The sequence below is a fragment of the Phasianus colchicus genome, chromosome 5, assembly GCF_987193195.1.
Source record: "Phasianus colchicus chromosome 5, bPhaCol1.hap1.1, whole genome shotgun sequence".
Classification (NCBI taxonomy): Eukaryota; Metazoa; Chordata; class Aves; order Galliformes; family Phasianidae; genus Phasianus; species Phasianus colchicus.
This window is the reverse complement of record NC_143440.1, coordinates 27,096,488-27,119,120: the sequence shown is the minus strand read 5'-3', so window position 1 is coordinate 27,119,120 and position 22,633 is coordinate 27,096,488. Positions and strand designations below refer to the sequence as shown.

The 22,633-nt window shown below is 38.3% G+C and overlaps 1 protein-coding gene across 2 annotated transcripts; it reads right to left on the bottom strand.

The window, feature by feature from the left end:
- Window positions 1-91: 91 nt before the first annotated feature.
- On the bottom strand, window positions 92-22,247 carry TMEM62 (transmembrane protein 62). 2 transcript variants are annotated; one of them, XM_031593580.2, is made up of 14 exons: window positions 22,048-22,247; window positions 19,418-19,529; window positions 18,182-18,319; window positions 17,089-17,134; window positions 15,015-15,156; window positions 13,877-14,001; window positions 13,614-13,736; window positions 12,608-12,763; window positions 11,059-11,218; window positions 9,277-9,390; window positions 8,251-8,335; window positions 6,618-6,722; window positions 5,683-5,801; window positions 92-4,768 (listed from the first exon to the last, which is right to left on the bottom strand). In XM_031593580.2, the coding sequence occupies exons 1-14, from the start codon at window positions 22,207-22,209 to the stop codon at window positions 4,442-4,444; spliced, it is 1,914 nt and encodes a 637-aa protein (XP_031449440.2). In that variant the 5' UTR covers window positions 22,210-22,247; the 3' UTR covers window positions 92-4,441. The 2 variants fall into 2 exon arrangements, with proteins under 2 accessions (XP_031449440.2, XP_089997185.1); XM_090141059.1 differs by lacking the exon at window positions 22,048-22,247 and adding an exon at window positions 19,627-21,883.
- Window positions 22,248-22,633: the final 386 nt, after the last annotated feature.

The following is a 22,633-nucleotide window of genomic DNA, read 5'->3' as shown; positions in this document are numbered from 1 at the left end:
CAACCTTGTCTTAATTTCTTATTGTAATAGTGTTACTCTTAGGCAATCATACATTTTGTACTGTTGGGGAGGTCTCATTTAACAGAAGGTAACATAACTGCTAAGGAAAATCCAGGCCATTCTGGATGTAGCACCACCACTGACTGCAGAGGACCCGTGCACGAAGCCTTACCATACAGAGGCAGTGCCTGGTAGTTCAGATGATCTTAAGCAAGGGCAGACATCAATGCAGAGTAGCGTATAGTCTGTGACCATAAGAAGGTACTGGAAGTTTGGATATGCAGTCTTTATCAGTAAGCATTTCATGTTGCAACTAGTAACGTGTAAACAGCATCAGACAGATAGCACTGAAAAAAGTTTGAGCCCATTTTAAACTTTTTATGTTTTACCTGTTTTATGCACTCCCATTTTCACCTCTTTTCCTTATGCACTGTGAAAAGTTACTGTTGGCTATAGATTAGTGCTAGGTCATGTGGTTTAGTGCAAGGATTTAATGGAAAATATCAAATACCCAGAAAAAGAGCTTACCAGCCCCCATATAGGGTGGTTCCTGTTGCAGTTCATAGCAGCAACTTCAGCCAAAGCAGAGAGAGAAGGCAGACATCTTTCAAGTAGCTTCATAGCTTTTTTCTTTTTAATGCATTGACAGTAGCAGCAGATGCAGGACTTTTTTTTGTCTTATACTGCTTTCCTGTATTGCAGCAAGAAAGTGGGAAATGTTTATGCAGTCCATAAACAGACTGCCAGGGATAAAAGTTCATAGGCAGAAGGATTATCCTGCAAGGGTAACAAGAGCTGGAATAAACTCCAGACGTAGAGAATAACTTGTGACACACAACTGAAAATTTCAGGAAAAAGCACAAAGGAAAATGAGTCAACTATTTAGTCACTCTTAGTTGCACAATTTTGCAACTAGAAAGATATGTTAGATAGTTACACTGAGTTAGGTACAGCACTCACTGTAGGTGAGATGGTGGTAAGAGTTTTTTTCTCCCCTTGTCTTTTTCAGTATGCCACAGAAAGTGTGAGAAAAGCACAAAGAAAAATTCTCTTTAGTTAGCCAACGATCTCACAAAGAGAAAGTTACAGATGCTTTTTTAAAGCTTAACAAAAACTTAAGCTTTAATAACAAAAAAGTATTTGAAAGCATCATCAGAACTTTTCTTTGCAAAAGAAAATTCATTTCCAGTTTCAAATAAGAATCAAGTATTTTAAGTCATTCTCACTATGCAGACTAAAAAGGAAAACCAGAAACACAACAGAACCATCCAAACATGCAAAGTACTTTAAAAGAAGCATTTATATAATGAAAGGCTGATTTTTCACAGATGTTACTGATGTCTGCTGGCAATATGCAGTGTATTTCAGCAGTCTGATTCCATGATCAGCTACTTGCTTTGCTTACTTCATGTCATGTCCTCTTACTGAACAGCTTAGAAAGGATACTCTTGGCTTCAGAAGATGTTTAGGTTCCTATGGTTACCCCCAACAGCCACATAACATTATTTTAAGAACCACATGCTAGAATTAATAAATGCCAAAGTTGTTTTATTTATAAACTTTAAGAAAGATAAACAAAATCTTTCCAGGCTTAACTCATCCCTGAACTGGAAAAACCATGCAACACTATGATATCTTTCTTAAAATAATGCAAATTGATCTAAGAGGAACGCATCCTGTTAGTGAGTAGAAGAGCTTAATTTTGAAAGAGGACCCAAACTAGGCAATTAATTAGGTCAACACAGATCCTGCTATCACTGGAACATTTTACTTTAGTCCATTATGTTGATTTGCATCTTTTGGGCATCACAGAGCAACAGAGGAGAAAAGGCATATTTCTACAGGGTGGCTTCCAGATTTATTGTAATAGCACCTGCATATTTGTCTGAGCTTCATCCAGTTATTATCAGTTCCCTTAAGCAACTGGTGCTATCTTCCCAGAGACTGGCTATATTTCATGCAACCTATATACACACATTTCATTGCAAAGGAAAACTCACATACGTGGTGATTTTTGTTATCTGCACTTAAATTGGGCAACCTGTGCTTATACATGTAAGGACAGCTAAATTAGAAGCTATCTCCCTATGTGCTTTTGAGAACTTCCATTCTGCTGAGATAAACAATATAAAAAGATTTTCAAGCAAATATTGGTATAATAGAGTTTTCCCACGTTAAGTTGTATAGCTGAACTAGCAAAGTTAACATTTTACTGCTGAAGTTCCAGAATATTAGAAAGGAGATTAAGGAAAGAAATCTGAATTAATGTGAGACAAGGTCAGTTTTGCTTTTCTATGAAGCAACAAAGAACTGCAACAGATATACCCTAGAACAGGTCTTTCCTACATAGGGTAGAATTCTCAGTTTCTATACCACGCTTTTCATTGAGATCAGGACAGAAGGGTAGCCCCGCTCATCTCACACTTAAGATGTATATGCAAGTTCCACATACATATGTAATACACACATCAACCATGTGTCAAAAGCATGTCCCTCTTAGGGAGGTCCTCAGGGCCAGGGACAACACATCTGAAAATAAAACACCTTTCTTTGCCACACTAAGACTAGTATGAACAAGTTCTTAAAATAATTCCATCTATCTACCAAACATCCAACAGAACCAAGAAGTATAGTTGATTATCGTGTAAGACAATGGGGTGGCAGATGACAGACATGAAAGGTCCATCTTCTTTCAGGAAAAAGTTCTTCCCACAGGCTATAGGTATGAAGCATTTTATTGCCATATATTATTCATATACTCTCTGATAAAAAGTACTTGCATTCCTAGCAACATTATAAAATGCCATATTTGTCACTACATTTCCACTACTGTTTCTCACTAGTAAATGTTGAGCCCTGCCTTTCTGATTTTTTTTTTTTAAACAGTTTTGCAAAACACATAGCAGCTAATGACATTGTGATAAGAAAAGTATTCTCTTAACAGGGTATTTAATTTACTAAAATGAGGGCTGTTGATATCTTTTTCCTGCTATATTGTCAGTCACAGTGGAATGGGAATTAAGGACTAGAAAGGCTCTCATTTTAGAGATAACAAGTCTTAGTTTTAAGTAGCATTTTCTTCTAATTTATTGTATTCTCATATTTCTACAGTACAGTTGCTGTCTTTTCTAAAGTGACATAAATAAGTTATCCCTCCTTTATCTTGACAAACCATAAATAAGTCACTGTAAAATTACATAAACTACTTCAAACGTTCCACTCACAACAGTGTTATGAAGTAGGCCAGTGTTCTCCTTATTTTAAAGATAGGGAAGCTGAGGCAGGAAGCTTGGCAATCACTTTAAGGTATGACAAAGAACCATTATTAGAATTAAGGACTTCAGGTTTTGCCTTTTTGTAAAAGAATGCTCCCAGAGGGGTTAAGAGGAAGGGCAGAATAGATTCATAATTAGTAAAGACAACTCAGCTCTTTTTGTTCTCGTTTCTTAAATTCTTCATAAATACAACTGTTCCATCATTTTTAGACAAGGAAGAACAAAAAAAAAAAAGAAATGAGTTTCCCAGGCACTGAGACCAGAAACACAGCCCTGACTCCTCTCAATTAGCGAGGATGCAGCCACTAAACCACAGGATTCCTTTTGGATCTTCCAACCCGAGACAGTTGTATCCATTCCTTGCTTTAAAGCTGAACTTTTGACTATAACTGTGAATTCCAATGGCAACTATTTACTGTCCTTTCAGTAGTCAACTGTGGGGAAAATCAGCAACCACAACAGTGGAAAACAACAATTTCCTTCCAGAGAAAGAGCACATTAATTAACTAGTGCTCCCAGGATAAGATTAGGACCATGGCTCAGGTGAACATATGCACAAGTACATATTTAAATAGCCAGCAGCCTATAAAGAACTCCTGCAGACTGTTATGAACTGAAAAGTGTGTGTAAGCATTAGACTCTTACACTGAAGGCCATACAGAACCTTTGTAATAAATATTAATTTATAAGAACATCTGGTCTAATCCTCTAGAAATATATGCAAATCTTGAAATAAGCAGCAGTTACACACAAATCCTGGAGCTTGTTATCCAGATCTATTCACATTTTTCCCAGCATTATAAAAATCAAGAATTTAAGAATTAAAAATATTTTCCATTCAAAATAGTAACAAGTAAACATTTCTACTGGTGATCCATACAGACATATCTGCTTTGTGTCATAAAAACATGCTAGAGATTACACAATTTACTGCACACTGTATTAATGTATAATTGTATTATATAACATGTATTATACAGTATGCTGCATATGTATAATACAACACATGTATATAATACATACTGTCATACATTTACTACAGCTATGCAGCAATGGAGGTGCAGCATCTGATCTTACCACTTCATGGCTGGTCTGTACAGAATTCCAGCAACACAAAACAGTAGGTTGCATCTTAAGTTGAAGAACTTTGACTGCTGTGTTGCATTTCAGAAGCTCTGACAGTTTTTCATTTCTACTATGTAAGTTCTGAGCTCAGATGACTGAAACGTCCAGGTTTTATAAATCAGAAATGAGGTCAGGGCCACCAGCCATGTTCTCATGGGAGAGAGGACAAAAGCTAAGGTCCCATAGGTTCGCTGCAAGAAATAGCAAGAATAGACCTGCCAAGCCAGCAGGAGTGCCATCGCCAGATGAATAAGCACAACCAAGAGGCGTCGGACGTGATGGATATGAGAACAGAAACTGTGACCTTTGCACCGCAGGAAAAGGCACCAGCACAGATAGGCCATTAATGGCACATTGAAAAACAACATCTGAAAAAAAAGAGTAGAAAAAAAGACAATGATCAAGCCAAATACTCTGGGCAAGATGCAAAGCATGAAAAGATAAGAGCACACAAAACTGTCCCATTTCAAATGTTGAGTGCAATTCCCAAAGCTAGAAGCTCAGGCTGCACTTCCAAGACACTGCATCTAAGAGAAGTGAGCTTGCCTGAGCCTCAATCCCAGGCCAACTATTCCTGCCTGCTCTCTTGCAAGGCATGGCACTAATATTCACCTGATTCTTCCTGGATCTAGTTGAGGGAGCTAGACTTGGCAAAATACTAGTGTAACAAAAAAGTGAAAGCCTTTGCCCCAATTTAGCTCTGTGACCCAGCCCAGTGTGGTGTAAAACAAGTGTTAGCACTGACATAAGGGAGGGACCCTGATGAAGGCAACAACGAAGTGTTCAGACTTTGATGCTGAGGAATTACACCCTGCCTTTCAGACTAAGGCAGCTGGGAAATGCAGAGGGCAGCCAGATCAAACTAGTGAGAAAACCAGACTCAGGTCTACTTGGAGAGTGACACCTGCTGATCTGAAGAATATTCAGTGTGCAACAACTGTCCTGGACATTTCTTATGCTTAATTACTGCAACTTCTTTATAAGGACAAACAAAAAAAAATTCAGAGAGAAGGATAAATTTGTAGAGATTGGATGTCAGGATTAGAGGCAGAGTCTGAAACAACATAAAATAGGAGAAAAGAGAAGTGTGAGGCATATGCACAACTTCCTTCTGTCCTATCTTTTAAGTCTGAAGAAAGGTTAGAAAGCTTGCCATAGTCAGGTCTGGTTACTAATTTTCTTTATCCTTCCAAAACTCCTTTCTTTATAAAATTATATTAAAAAACCAACAAAATACTCTCAGAAGAGAGTAGTTTGTCAATATTCATCTCTATACACATACCTGTAAAATTCCAACCACGTATGTGAGACCACCCCGTAAGAAGGAACCACCAACAAACACCCCAAAGGAAAAACAGGCTCCCACTTGGCCATCTATCAGTTCGCCTACAAACCATGGCCCTGAAAGAAAATAAACATACTTCTATATTATATTTTCTGGTGGTGCTGTAACTCTTTCACTAATTCTTAAATCAAAAATGCTTGACTGGGTACACTGACTATTGTTTGTCTGTAGTATTAAACATGTTTCATGTTTAACAAACAGCAATCTGATGAACACTCCTGATGTGAATGAATCCTGACCTTTTGCTACGGTCCATCAATGAGCTGCAGTATGCAATACTTCTAAGTTGTTTTAATCTCAGTGAGAATTTATGACAACATAGGCAACATTTCTCTAACGAGAGAAATGAAAAAATGGATCCTTTCAAGTGCTGACCCTACCACAGAATTACTAAACTAGTAAAATTTACAGACAGTCATAAACTGAGCCAAGCTGGAATTGTTTACAAGTCAAAATGCATATCATCCTGCACCATGTTACTTCCACAACAGTAGCTATTTTAGAAACATTTTAGAGAAAAGCTAAAATTCTTAATATCAGAGCTGACACATCTTAGCAATTTGTCATGTGAGATGCACACTCCATGTGCTTGTTTTATGCATGAGCTCTTACTCAAAGAATAAGTGAAACCCAAATTAAACATGAAAATACTCATTTTGCTTTCAAAATGTAATAATTTGCTAAATCTGAGGATGTTTTAAGTCCAGCTCTTCATCATAAACCTTTATTCTCCTTAGACTTTTAAAGTTCCACATTAATTTTACAACATCTTTTCTCCATTATCCAAGATCTCTAAAATCCTATTTTTCAACAGAATCTGATATGTAATTTCAAAAAGTAACTTATGTCCTCCAGTACTCCAGGTTACTTACCCAGAACAGTGTATAAATTCAGAACCAGAACTGAATAATAGAAGGCATTTATTTTGCTGAAGACATGAAGGGAAAATGAGGTCAGACCCAGTAGTCCTGGCTTTCCTAAACAGAGGCAACATTTCAGAAAAACAAACTTGATTCAGGCTATAACATGCATACGCACATCTTTCTGAAAGAAGTTTGTACATTACTCATTCAGTTAATTAAGAAATATAAAAATATTTGGTATGTCTACAGAACAAATGAAAGGTAATGCATTTCTAAAACGTGACAAATAAAAAATAAGAAACTAATAAATATTACAGTGCTAATAACAGCAGAAAAAGACTACCATTCTAAGCAAATGCACTTACTGTGTGCAAATAAAACTGAGTGACCATTCTATACCCAGAAAATGAAGTTAGCTAGAATGAAAAACATGGAGAAAGTTCATATTAAATGAAAAGTAAGAATTTGAAACAGTAACTGTGCAGGTCACAAAGAACTAGGCTTACAGGATACTCTTTGATCAGCTCTTCTTGATGAAGTTTACTAGTAACTCAGATAAAATTAATTTAAATGTTAAAACAACAGCATTCTGACAAGCATGTCACGCTAGCAAGAAAAAGCAACTACTATTCATTTCTTCTTTTAATTGCAGCAGTTAATTCATAGACTGAGATACAAAGAGCCTTCCAAATGAAGTTAGCTTCTAGAAATTGGGCTTGTACATGGCTGCCCTTCCCACAAAGCACTAACTCCCAGAGGGCAAGCTTGAACTTCAGAAATCGAGAGCTCTAAAATTTGTTCACTGATCTGTGAAACACTTGCTGTCTACAGGGACCTAGCTGATTGTGAAACACTAGCTCTTTCTACTTCTGAAACTGATGGAACTGCTGAATTCCATCAAATTAACTGAAAATCTTTTCTCTTTCTATGTAATAAGTTGCTGTAGCTGCCTCACAGTGCTACGTGATTATGGGTGTAAGGGAAGGAACATAAACTGACATGAATAGGAAAGGAGGTGGCTTCTAAAATAATCTCATTAGTAAGGTGTGGTTCAAACAATTGTTTAAAGGATAAACACCTCTAAGTTGAAAGTATTAATTCAATTACCAGATTTATCATGAACAAAATAAAGTTACAAGAACTGATATTATCTTGATAAAGACAGAAGCCTGTACATATTGTTTGCAAAGATCAAAAATTATTGTAGCAGGAAATCTTTCTCCACTCTGGTGACAGCAGTAAAGACAGAATTGTGCACTAGCTGTAGTGAAACAAATACACTTACACAGGACTGATGCAAAATATCCCTTTCCCTATGCATCAGATTTTCTCAGTGAAAAAATTAAGCTGAAACCTTTAGACTTCAATTAATTAATTCTTTTTTTTTTTTTTTTCTTAAATGGAGATACCTGATTGAGTTTTTAAGCTCTCCAGTGACTTTTGATATACTGGAGATTTTCCAGGCCCTCTTAAAAACAAAGCAGGAGCTTTTGAGAACCCAATCAAAATGCACAGTGCTAAATGCAAAACATAATGGTGACTAACAATTATTTATGTATTGTTAACGTGCAGATAAACAGTAAGTTTAGGCAAAATAAGATCCGCTTAAAAAAAAGCAAAAACCCAGAAACTTGGTTCATACCTTTGAGTGCTGGTTTTTGGAGGTATCTGAAAACAACCAGCAAGGCGATCTGAGTCAGCACAATCAGTCCAAAGAGCGTACGAGCCTGAAAATAAACAGTTTTAAAGTCTACGCCAGCTCTGAAATATTAACAGCCTTTGAGCATCCCTTTTAGACACTGACAGAATTATACAAGTTTCTGATTGAAACAGATATGCAATGCTTTTTGGCATTATGGCATCAATGAATTAAGAAACTTAGATTTACATCCACTTGCATCTTACTGGCTTCAATTCAGTTGGATATATGACAACAGTATACTTGAATCTTTTAAAAGTGGTGTTTGTAAAACACATGTATTTATAGTCCATCGATACACTTCCTATGTAAAAAAATGTTTTTCAGTATTGTATAGAACTGCAGTTCAAGATACTGTGAAGAATACTGTTATTAATTAAAATTAATGTAATTGTTTTGAGCCAATTATTTATACTGTTTGCAGCCATGTGGACATTAATGCGCTCTTCCAAAATACACCTTAACTACTATTACATGCCTTCTTTCTATGTACCAAGTTGTAATGTCTGGATAATAATCTGAAACCTACTGAAATCAATGGGAATTTGGCCTTCCTTGCTACAGCTCCCATCAGCAGCTGATGGGAGACTGTTTTGTCCAGTACACACATTACAAAAGATCAGAGTGAAGTTTTATCTGATTTAATGTTTCCTTTTTCTAATATTTCCAGTAGCTTGTTTTCAATTTCTTGGTTACACAAAACAAGCGCATATTTTATATATATATATAAACAGATAATTTTGACTAAACCATGGAAGGCAACTTGTGCAGCAATAGCTCACGCAAACTTCATGTTGGAAGTATGCACCTGGAGAAATGAAAATTGAAATACCTCTGAAGTTCCAATGAAATTATATTTGAAAAAAAAAATCAAAGTGCATTCAAGTCTACAGGGAATTAGGAAAATGCATCCTGCAGTCCCTGGGGAGGCCAGCACAGAATGACAGCTGTTTCACTGAGAGCACTTACTAGAACATAGTGGTCAGTAAGAAGAATAACAGATGGCCAAAAGCCAAATCTAAGAGGATGGTTTTCTTCCATAGAAAATATATGACCCTGTGAGATAATTCTTCCAGAAGCATCCTAGATTGAAATAAAATAAGAAACGAATTATATACTAATAGTGCCAATGTAACATATTACACATAAATGACGAAAAAAAAATCAGGTTAAAGTAGCAAGTTGATCCCTTCAGCATTTCTGGAAAGCTGAAGGATAGATACATGCTACTGTATCAAAACACTTCTACCTACTGAATATTTCTTATTGACAATTTTACACCTCCATTAAGTTTGAGATTTCAATTTTAAAAATCAGAAAGTCCTGTACATAGAGGGGATTCTTTCAGATATTCAGCAGTTTTATGACAGCAACTATTTACTGGCTACCACTAACACTTGTTTTTTGAAAGCTCAATTCTAGATAATAGCCTGTCTTAAAAAAAAAAAAGGATAAAACTTTGTTGCACTTTGTTCCTGGCATATTTGCTGGTTACATTATAAGTAATGCAGGTATCCTGATGATCCAGTAGCGCATTCTCATTCCCAATTCTGCCGTACTTTTTCAACAAAATTCTGTGATATTTGTAGAGATGCAATATTGATATCTTATCTACCAGGACATAATGAACTGGCTATTTATATTAAAGAACTCAGTATATTTACTGTGACACTTGAGACCATAAAATTTGGACAACCCCAGAAACAATGTACAGCAATCAAGTATTTGTGTTTTCTCTAGACACCTAGTAAAAGTTAAGGCTTCCATCTTTCTCTTTGCTCAAACTATTCAGTGACTAGATGTTATAAATCACTATTATTGGAAAGGGATTCAGATTATTTAACATTCTGTATTTGCAAAAACACGCAGAATTCAACAACAAACACCACTATTGCTATACAGGTCTATATAACCATCTTCATATGTTTTTCAGTTTTGTGCATAAGTTTGCAGTAGTCAAAATAAAAAAGTTACAAAACCCTAGAAAAAAAAATCACAGAAATCAGTAACAAGCTAAGAGGTAGAACACTGACAGTACAGGAAAGCCATTGGAAGGGATGGGTGGGCAGGGAGGAATTATGGAGCCTTATAGTCTTGTCCTGTGAGGAAGAATGCCCAGCTGGGTTCTACTGGGCAGGACAAAGCTGAATTCCCTAGTCTGATTAGGTTCTTTGAAAGCCACTTGAAGGGTCAGAAATAAAATATGTTTGCAAAGCAGAAGCACTGAATAAGAAATATTTCCCCCCCCCAGCAATCCAGTGTGACTTAAGTCTGATGTTCCAGGAAAGAGAAATCATATTCCCTGTCAGCCTGCAAGAGGTTGTAAAAAGTACTTCAAGTAAATAATGAAAGACAGCATTTACCATCTCCCATCTTCCAGACCCAGTTCCCTTGCATTCTGAACTAACATAATGCTTCTTTGTATTTTCTCTAATCAATCCCGATCATCTTTATATGGATAAAGTTCAAGATAGTTTCTTTTGAGTAACAGGCAAATTTTTTTTCCAAACAGTGACTTGCTCTTCTGTCCTTTCTAAATATTTCTCATGAAAAATAAGAAACCTCACACTTAACCAGATGCTTTACTTATCTTCTAATGCTCAGTAGTCTATGCTTTTCTATTTAGCAAACATAACCCAGACAAATATTGAAAGTCAGTTGTTATGTATTTTCCTTCTAATTATGTGATGCAGAAGGCTGATGGCACACTACATAAAGATTCAGCACAAAGAATGCCAAAAGGTATCTTACCTGGACAGTCACATCTATTTGATGGGTCCCTTCACTATAGTTCTGTGGGCTCCACTTCAGCACATAGAGAGGGCCAGATGCCTGATGAGCATTCCCTAGGTGAACTCCATCTATATAGACTCTGACAGAAGTAATGGCAGCAGGGGAGAAGGCCAGAATTCTAAGGATTGAGTCAACAGCAAAATAAAACAGATCTAATTAGAGGAGCTGCAGATTTGTCATCTCTTTTAAGAGACTTCCCTTTGTCACATAAGTTGTAAGAATTCAAAGGAGTTAGAAACAAAAACGATAAAATATCTGTAGGCAGATGATAATACAGAGCTCTCTCTTACAACTAACAAAGGAAGTCCCATACAGTATTGTGCAGTGATAGAACAGGAAATTGGGCTGTGGAGCTGACAAAAAAAAAAAAGTAGATCTTCAGAGTCCAGGCAGAAATAATATTAGAACTTAGAATCTTGCTGTCAAAGCATTCATTAACATGAGCTGAATGCATCATTCTGCAAACACAGAGGTGCATAATACACAAACATTTTCATTAAAAATGGCTGCTCTCTTTGAACTCCTTTGCTGCTTGTTTTTTTTTCCCCCGTTTTTGACTTCTTGCCACTAGGAACATAACCTCCTCATGTTTGTAATTGAATTTATGAGAAATGAAGTGAAACACAAGAATGGTACTACAGAGCTGATGTACCAAGAAGGATTATAAGCACTGTTAAGTGGTCCAGAGAAACAACGATACTAAGATCGACTCAGTATATTGCATGTCCGATTTCATGTCCAGTAATAGAGGAGGCATTGTGGAACATGTGTCAATCAAATGAAATAGTTATAGTGATTACTCCACCAGTTCATATGTTTAATATGATCATAAAAATGTTTAGATAAGATTCTAAACAGGAAACTGGAAAGTAGCTTCCTAAACTGAGAAGTACAAACTTTTTTTGATTGTGACTCCGCATATTTAATATACTTGTATTTATTGATCTAAAAACAAATCTAAGATGATAGAAAGTGTAGAAAAATTTGAAACAAAATAAAAATAAAAAAGGCAGAAGTAAAAAGATGGAGGGATTTAAAACATGAAAAATCAGCCGAAGCACATATTAAATGTGTAATATTAAACATTTAATATCTGTAATATAGCTGTATAACTGAAAACAGAAGAAAAGGCTAAGATGTTTAAAGTAAACAGAGAAAAGAGACAAAATCCTGAAGTCAGTGAAGGTGATGTGAACATGCAGGATTAACAACATAGTTTAAGGGTTAAACTCTACCAGCTTTGGTCACACAAAAAAAGGCGGACTTGGCTTTGGCAGAAATAACTGCATATGCAAAACAAGTAAGAACTAGTATATAGGATAGAATAGTGCTATAAACTCTGCTTTCACTTTATAAATTACACAAAGTGAGCACTCAGCAACAATCTCGCAGAGAAGAGTGACTTTAAGGTGTATGTTTTATAAATAAATACAGATATACACCCTGAAATACCTCACCTATTAAAACATTGTGAAATACTTAAAATCAAGAGATTATTATAGGGTACCTGATATGAGTGGAGTAAAGAATTTTCACTAGTGGTTCATGAAAAGAACTGCTGTAAAGGGTGGATTTGGGATTTGTGATGAGAACTGCTGGCCATTCTTCAAAGGTGAGATCCACGAAACTAAGGAGGTCATGATCAAATGCAAGGATCCGGTACCTAAAATGAAAGAAAGATAACTGTTGACACAACTATTGCACGCCCAGCTGACACACATGCTTCCCAAGTTCCTACACAGAACTTGTTTGACTTAGTTTCTATTTCTTCTCTTTTGTATGCAGTCATATGTTAACTGACTGCTGTATTAACTGTACAGCTGGTTACCTCTCATCAGTTTGTAATCAGTTGATTACAAACCACTGAAGCAGTGCTCAAAAATTGAAATGTCAAGGTCTGTTGAAACTCACATATGGATGACGGAGATGTACATTATATTTGGATTCTTTGACGTTCATTTCTATAGTGTCTAAGATCAACACAGAGAAAGATCAGCTTTTGCCAGTACAACAACATACACGCACACACACTTCTCTTGGCATTACAGCAGAATAAAAGCTAATATACTACCATTCATTCCATATAGCATCACATTTTTTGACATGCTGCTAAGGTAACAGCACAGATAGATGTTTTATAATTACTATAATTACTATATATATATATCCATGCTCCGGCCCAGAGCATGGATCTTAAACTACTGATGCTGAATTTCATTACAATGTTTTCTTACTTAGAATATTAAACACACATTACATAGACATTTACATGCCATCTTTTTAGTTTTTAAATATCAAGAATGAATCAAAAAGTTAGTCTACATGATTTATTAGCACACCGTTGATATGGGGAGGAAAATCAAATTACACAGACATTTTTCAAAAACACTGATAGTAATAACCAGTCAGACAGATCTAATGCTTCTCTCAAATTCTTTAAATAGCATAAAAAGGTATTAAAGTAGAACTACTTAGGGCCCATATAATAATTTGCTCGCACAGTGTTTACTTACTTCCTATTATCCTTCCAGTCTCCTAATTCCAGTTCCAGAGTGCCACCACGATGTTGGCTATACAAGGCTGGCATCAGTCCACCCATTGTATGGAGATGTCCACATAAATAAGCTGTGGCAGAACTAATAAAAAACATGATTGTTTGGATAGGAAGGAAATGCCATTGCAGAAAACTGTGAAGTGATAGACAAGTATGTGAAGACAAACTAGAAGTGTACTTCAGATCAAAGACGCACGTGCAAAAAAGACAAATAGGTCTTACCTCATTAATGCTCGTATCCCTGGGGCAGGGGATATGATTGTTGAGGTGGGATAATGGCCAAACCAGACAGTATGATTGCTGCGGAGACTTTCTGTGGCCATCACAGAGAGCTCTTGCATTTGATTCTGAAATAGACAGGTGTTTGGAGAAAAACAAACAAGCAAACCATTAAACAAACAAAACCAATAAAACAACTATTTAACTATTTACTATTTCGGTTCCACTCTTTCACCATTTTGCAAATCCTCTTTTAGACTAAAAGAAAGAAGAATCAGTATATTGTTTTCCTTCCTACCTAAAAATGAATATTGTAATGCATACACACAGGAAACAGAAATAAATCCTGTACTAGAAACAAATGGATTCAGTATACCTTTCTGAGTTAGCGTAACTAGTTTAAGTGAAATTAAGATTTCATTTGTCTTATGAGTTTGGTCTCTAAGAAAACTTCTACATAAGATAGCTTTTAGAAACCCAGCTATGCACTGATACAAATGCAATTTATTCTTTAAATTCTTGGCAGAGGATTAATTCTTAACACAGTTACAAGTGCCTACCAACCCACGGCTACCTTTTTCCTTTACCTTAAGATTTATGCAAAAACCTGCAAGTGAGGCTCTTCATACTCATGATGTTGGGTAATTACCAAGAAAGTTCTCTCCTTATTGCAGCCTGGACAGGAGCTGCATTACTTTACTTCCTAAGAATTTATATGCAAAGCTACCTATGGATCTACATACCTATGGATTACAGTAAACAATGAGAAGGGTACTACACCTTGCACTCCTACATCATCTTTCATCTAAGTATCATCAAGTGATTTAAAAACATTTAATGAAATGGTGAGTTCCTTTGGATAAGATTAGAAGAACATGTTACTTGTCATTGAGGCTGTTACCACAGACAGACTGTGATGTTTGCCAAAATATAGCAACTCTATGCAATAAGTCAGAAGAGTATCTCAAAAACAGCAAACATACATATAAACTACATACATATTAACTTAGAAATGTAGAGACTCTTTTTGATGAACATAAATCTTTTTATAATCAAGAATCACCTGAAAAAGGAAAACACCCCCCAGATAAATATACCTTAAAATAGACAGCAAAATGAAACACTAAGACTTCTTAAATACCTTATTTAAAATCCCAAAGAAATTATAGGGTCTCTTGGGGCCTGGGCTGAGTGTAGCATCCACGCAGATGAATGAATAGCTCCCAAATGAGGTGGTGTGGACATAATGGAAAGAGCCATCTTTCTGCCAGGCAGAGTACTTCCTGTCATAATAAAATTGAAATATTGTTAATAGGAAAGCCTGCAGCAATGACAAAAATGACATGCATAGGATAAATGCAAAAGTTTGTGCATTAGATCTAGCTCCATATTGTTACTACAATAAAATCTTAAAAAAAAAAAATCAATGGCATTGCAAAGCCTGTACTTAAAAGAATATATACTATACTTCCAGTGCCTTAAGGACTCTCTCAAAATCTTTGTATTTTGAAATTAATCTTGTGAATTATCTTTATGAACATCATGAACTTTTAAGAAAACTGGAAGCTCAGTACTACAATCCTTAGATTTCTGCCTCCAGTCTCACCTAAATTATGTGCAACAGTTGAATTATCCCCTGCTTACACTGTGGATGTAAAATAAGAACTCATGCATTTGTATAAAAGTAGTATATTTCAATACAACTGCTGCCTTCTTTAACTTTAATACATATTTAACATCAAATCTTACTCTGTTAACTGTTTTCCTTGGCCTATACTTTTGTACCTGCAGCCTACAGTGCCTTAGAGGTGTGCAGCAAAGAATTATTTGACCAGATATCATGCAAGGGATTCACTGTGTCTCAGACAAAAAAAAAGATGCTGTCCTTTAGACTGTTTACTGTTTACTTGATTACAAATTAAAAAAACTTCCACAAGACTCTGTTTACTCTGCCATCATCTTTCTATCTGATTTGAGTGTGGCACATTTCATAAAGATGTTCTTTATGTTTTATTAATCCTTTTGAATCCCTTTTGCGAGGACCGTCTCTTCAGCAGGTGATCCATACATCTTCCCAAACAGCAATCTTTCCAGCCCAAATTTCAGCACCAAGAATTCAGGGGTGTTCCTACAAATTTACTAGTGCTACATCTTCCCACACAATTCACTAGGATTTCTGATAGCAACCATTAAATAAATAGAGTGGAAGATATACTACACTGCTGTGTTGCCACAGCTGTGGAAAAAGATACAGGGACATGCACTGAACTAGCCCAAGTAAAAGCCTCATTAGTGCCATACATGCACCCCTGCACTGTAAATCCACATTTGAATTCCAGTCTCCTGCAAACAAAGCTGCTGTTGGATACCATCTGTGAATTCATGGGAAAAAATTATCTGCTCTTGCCTGACTGCAGGAACTGAAGCAAATTGGTGAACTATCAGAAATTTTCTGTTCTTACTCTGAAAGAGCTTGAATTAAAGTAGAAAGTAGATTTCTAAGTCCTCCCCCAGTTCTAAAGAGTCAGAGCTGAGAGCATCACTGAAGTTATGAGACAATATTTTGTGTTCAAATGTGAAGGGCAGGGGAAAAAAAAAGAGGTACTGAGCATCAGTAACAGCTGTGGCTACCTTTACAATGTAAAAACCAAAGAGTCAATGGAAAAAGTGAAAGCTTCCTGACTAATCTTTCCATTTAGATCTCCAGTGTGTTCCTTAAGACTTGTCCACATTTCTATTACTACTTCTATTCTTTAAAGGAAAAAAAAAAAATCACTCAAGTGTGAAGAAATAGTTCAAATAAAATTCAGACCCATATGACATGAAAATGAGCATGCAAAAAGAACAAGTAGTGTTGTGTTGCTTTTTCTTTTCCCCCATCTATTTCAAATAGAAAAGATTCTTCAAAAACACTTGTTTCACAGAAACATGCCACAAAATTGCTAAAGAAATATAATGCACAGTATGTTTCCTAGACACAGTAGATTTACTAGGTGTGCAATAACAAAATATACAGGGCTAAGAGATCAGAAGTCTAAGCAAATAATTCTCCATACTCCAAGTCCATTCTACACAACTACCCAGGAGTAGGAATGGCAAATGTGATCCTGGGCTATAGAACAGTCAGTGAGAAAGCATAACTGACAACTGAAAACAATATTGCTCAACAATTTCTATATTGAATAAAATGGTGTCTGTGTAGAAAATAAAAATACCTGTAGTAGTTCTGAATGCTGTCCAGGCGTGGAATGTTGAATGAATCTGTAAGAGAGAGGAAAGAAAGGAAATGAATACATTTTCACATTAAATTGATTATTTGTCTATATTTCTTAATTCTTGATGTTGAAATAAAGCGGTCTCAGCAAGTACTGGCAAGCTATATTTAAAAAAAATAATGAATGCACAATTGATAAGCAGATTGTCCAATTGTACATAGAAAACATCATATACTTCATGCAGTTGACCCAGTAGTAGAATGCTTTTCTCATTTAAGTTTCAATTCAAAGGCAAAATTTTTGTAGACATGCAAGTTGTAATTTAGTGGCTAAAAGCTAACCACACAGTTTCAGTTTCACCACTAAGCTTTACAGAAGCTTTTGAGATTGAGCGTGTTATACAAAGACCTAACTAATCTAGGGAAAATAAAGTAGCAATAGCATCAGAGACCAGCATGTGTAAAACAGAAGCAACCTGGGAACATTTGTACTGCACTGTACTACTACTGTCCTACTGCAAACTGAGTGTTTGTACTGGGGCCCACACCTCTCCATTATAGCTGCTAACAGTCCCATTTTCCTGGAAGGCTTCTGTTATGGGCCTAACACAGGATGTACTTCTTCTCCACCTCAGTACTAAGCTTTCTAGCTGTGCCCTTTCAGTAGGCTATACAAGCCAGCTGTTACAAGATTATTGATGAACACATGCTACTTTTAGAATATAAACCTGTTAGAAGACACCTGCAAAATGCAAATTAGAACCATTTCTTCAGTACAATAAGGTTACAGCTTGCTCTTCTATTAAAAGATAGGATATATAAAACAACAACCTGGAAACTAACATCTGAAGATAATTCTACCACTTGACATGCAAAGCAATAAATGAAGACCCTTACTTCCTTGTTACTAAAATTCCAGTAAGTGCCTGTAAACAAAATATGCCCTTAGTGGAGCAGATACTTGGATGACAAGCCTTTCTACTGACTTATAGCCACCATTAATATGCTTGTAACTACTAACACTTTATATTTTAACTTACTTAAATCTTCTCTGTAATCACAGGGAACAAAATGATGTTTCAGTTCCTTCTTACCATGGTTTCCTTTGATGTCTATCCACTTAGTTTTTTCCCTGACTCTTGATCGCTTCAGGACTGATTGGTAAATTTTCCACTCTTCTTCTACCTGCTCAGATCCCAATTTATCTCGTGTCTTCGCATCTGTCAAATCACCTGCAAATGTACAAAGGTGAGATCTAACTAGATATCTAACAGTTCATGCAAATACTTCATACAAATACAAAGTATTTGCAAGCATGCAATCCAAGCTTCCTAGTGTAAGTGGCAGCAGACCTCCTGGGTACAATCTGGACATTCCTGACTTCTGGTCCAAGAGGTAAATGCCTTCTAATGCAGATCAGAAAGTTAATCAAACATCACCGTGACACTTTTACTAATGCCAGGCTAAAATTAAGTGCTATGCATTCTTTATCCTTGATAATTTCAGTCACGGAGACTTTGTTTGACTTCACACCTTCAGTATTTCCTTAAACTCTAATTGAAATCATTCTCATTTTTGTTTGTATGCTAACGCTTTCCTGCAGCATTAGTAAAAAGATTAATGCTAACTATTTCTGGAGTTAAACTTAAAAAGCAAATAGCAGATAAGCAACTGTTGTCAAGACAGAAACGGAGAATTAGCATGAAACCACATCTACAGTAAGGGCTCAAAATCCTTTCCATTTGCTTGCTAAAACTTACTCCATTCCAACAGTAGAATTAAGGTATCAAATAAAATGGCAAGACTTATTTTACCTGTCCTGGCATATAAGAAGTTCAAACAGAAACCAGCAAAAAAAAAAAAAAAATCTTACATTAGGTCACAGCAGAATTTCATAGAAATAAGCAGGGACTGTTCTAGGGCACAATAATTGAAAGAGGAATTAACTCCTAGTTTCTTTCAGAAACAATGCTCTCTCTTACAATTTCACACACAAAGAATGAAACATAACCTCTACAAGAAAAGAAGGTGACTACTAATTAGAACTAATGCGTAGTGAAATAAGGGAAAAAAATAATAGCTACATTACAACATTATATCTTAGTTACACATAATATGCTGAATTCCCATCAAATTCAAGATATTAAGCAAAAACTAGTTCTCAAGTTCAGAAGTTGGCCTCTCCTGCTTCTAGCAATCTATTTTCACCTGCAATTCTACTTCCACAGCTTTAAGTTTTAAGGCCCTCTTCTGAAATTCTAGAATTTTGCTTACTTGCTCTTTATTTGACAGCACATTCAACAGGAGGTTCACATTTTTGAATTGCTTACCTGTTGCGAGAACAAATGCTGGTTGAATGATATTGATTGTTTCAGAACAGAATTTTTCCAAGTCAGAAACTCGTGAGGGATCCTGAAATCTACTTATATGTATATCTGATACCTGCAAAAGAGAAAAATGAAACGCTGTCCCAAACAAGTTGTTCTGCAAAGCCAAATATGCTGGAGTGCAGCATAGGGGCAGTCACATTGATTCATACCAGTACCAAAGATGCAAGTAAATACAGAAACAGATGACTAGGGAAAAACAAGAGCAGACCAAGCATACCATACAGTGTTACCTCTGGGGATCCACGCTCCACCCCTTCCAATTACTAGCTGCATTGCTCACACCTGAGCTCCCTGGGTTAGCCACACCTTCTCACCTGGTGCTCAGCCATTGGTTCAGGCTGTGACCTGCCAATTCCACTGCGCTACCTCAATGCACCAAACCTACTTTAATCACTGACAATGCTACAGCATCTTATAACTTCTCCTAAGTCTGTGGATTTGCAACTTATTTATCTCAGCATTCTAATGGAGAATATGCAAACTTCTATCAGTTCTGTCTCCAGATTCTTGAGCAAAAGGTCTTATAAGAAACCTTTCTCTTGTTCTACAAATAACAACAGAGAATGTAAATCTCAATGTGATAAGTAGACAGTTGTCAAGAGGCCTGATTTTCAAGAAGAGTCTTCCCATTCTTCTTCCCTACTACAATACTAGCTTAAGATTTACAAAAGGCTTTTCTGTTAAGTTCCAAGAGCTGCAGCATCCCAACACTTCTGCAGAACTGAAATGAACTTATTAAAAACCATGAAGTATGAAGGTGACAGGAGTTACAAAGAAGTGGAAATGAGTAGACAAGGGGAAAAGTTTGTAATGCTCTTAGCAAACCGGGAAATCAATTTCACAAAAAGAAATACAAGTCCAGCTGCCGCATTACTTTTCTCTTCTGCCTCCACCTGATGAATCCAGAAAGAAGCCTCTCCCACTGAGACACAGGAAGTGGCTTTTATCAAAATGGGTTGGAAGAGCCTTAGGGGTGAGGAGAAACCACTGTTCACATCCTTAATCTAGAGAAGCGGTTGTTTATGAAGGATGGGCTTTAAGAAGGGAGTATTACGAGGCTTATAGAAACAGGATATACAAGCTGAGAGAAACAGGAAAAACAGTCCTAATGGTAAGCTTGTTGAATCATAGAACAGCCTGGTTTGAAAAGGACCTCAAAGATCATCTAGTTTCAGCCCCCCTGCCATGGGCAGGGTCACCAACCACTAAACCAGGCTGCCCAGAGCCACATCAGCTTGGCCTTGAATGCATCCAGGAACAGGGCATCCACAACCTCCTTGGGCAAATATTGAATTTGAAAGCCTACTGGGTACTAAGTAAATAAGTTTTACTATAAGAACATTGAAAAAATACATGACTGTAGTAGAGAGATCAGAATTTAGTTCGGTTTCACAGGAGATGGTCCTGTGGGTGAGAGGAAAAACATTGCAAAAGCTGCTGTGAGAGAAGCAGAACCTCTCAAGCTCGATCCAGTGACCCAGGTTAAACATGGGGAGTCACCAGGGAGCTCGCAGCCCGTTTCCCATAACATCATCTGGCACAACGCTGGATTTAGCGCTTGATTCATTTCCAAGTTAGGTCAATGATAAAGTTGCTGTTAAAGGGCACATCTGAAAGAGAACATAACCCCGTGAAAGTAAAGCCAAGCCTCAAATTAGCCGTGCTGTGACCTATCCTTGGGAGAACTCCACTGGAAGTAACACAACCAAAGAGAAGTACGGAGCTGTGTGTGCTGCTCGCCAGCACAGCTTTGGAGCTACATACTATTGTAGATGGCTCTGAGATTAAAACCTCCAGATAAGGATGTTATCTACAGTAATTCAAACAAATATCGCATTTTGAAAACTGTTCTGCAGTGACAGTGTATTAAGTATCAGAAGGAAAAAAAAACACTGGAAAAACTGGCTTAGAAAATACAGAGCAATTGGAGAGAACAATAGGACTCATAGTAAGCTGGACTGCACGCTAAGAGCATTGCCTGCAGCTAATATAGAAAGCGTTTCGGAACAAGAGAATAGCAGAAGGAGCCCATTTGTCAGCAGGAACGGTGCAGCCACCCGGGTGCTGCCTCAGCCGCCGGCGCCCACCCGGCACGTAGGCGAGCAGAGCGCGGGGAGCGAGCAGGGAGCGCTGCGGCGTCAGGAGGCGCCCGGCCGGGCCGGCGCACGGCCAGCACCGCGCAGAGCTGCTCCGGGTTCAGCCTGGAGACAAGGCCGCGGGCACGAAACCCGAGCTGTGCCGGCCCAGTGCTTCTGACGCTAAAAAACAGCGTAGGGATTTTCTCCGTCACCTGTTTGCTGATCTACGGAGGAGGAGAGGGGCGGCCGAGCCCGGTATCACACAGGACGGGGTACTGATGCAACACAGGTTAAAGCAATAATTAGGCGAGCTTTCATTACCCCTCCCTTCTCGCACCTCGTCTCCCGGGCACAGCGGCCGGACACCTGTCGCTCCTCACGGACAGCGCAGGGAGCGCTTACAAGAAAGCAGAGCTTACACAGGCGCGGAGCCTCCCTCAACCGCACGACCCCCGCCACCGCGGCGGACCCCGTCAGCGGGGCCCCGCTCACCTGCACCGCCCACAGCAGGTTGGCGGCTTCCGCCCCGGGGGCAGGCCCGGGAGCCCGCTGGCGGCGCAGACCCGCCGGCGCCGAAGAGGCTGCCGGGGCGTACCAGTCCAGCAGCAGCGCCACGGCGGCCGCCAGCAGCAGGCCCGCGGCCAGCTTCAGCATCCTGCGCCTCGCCGCCAGCCCGCGCCCGCCCCGGGCGGCCCCCGCCGCCCTCCGCCGGCTTCGGCACTTCCGCCCGGCGGCCCGCCCCCTCGGGCCGCGCCTCTGCGGGGGGCTGGGAAGAACGAAGGCACGAGCTCGGCGCCTCGTGCCGCCGCTGCCCCGCGCGGCACGCGGGAACCGGGCCGCCTGTCGGCGCGGGCCGCCGCCATCGTGTCGGGAGTCGCGGTCGCTCGTGTCGATGCTGACGCGCGAGGAGAGCCCGTCAAAACTCACTGCGTTTGCGGCCCGGGCTTGGCCGTTGTACGCCAGCACTGCACCAGCGGTCGGCCAAAAGGGGCGACTGCAAACCTGCGGTGCGTTCAATGAAGACCTGCGCTGACGAACAGCTCTGAGCGCGCCCCCAGCCAGACACGCTGAGGGAAAC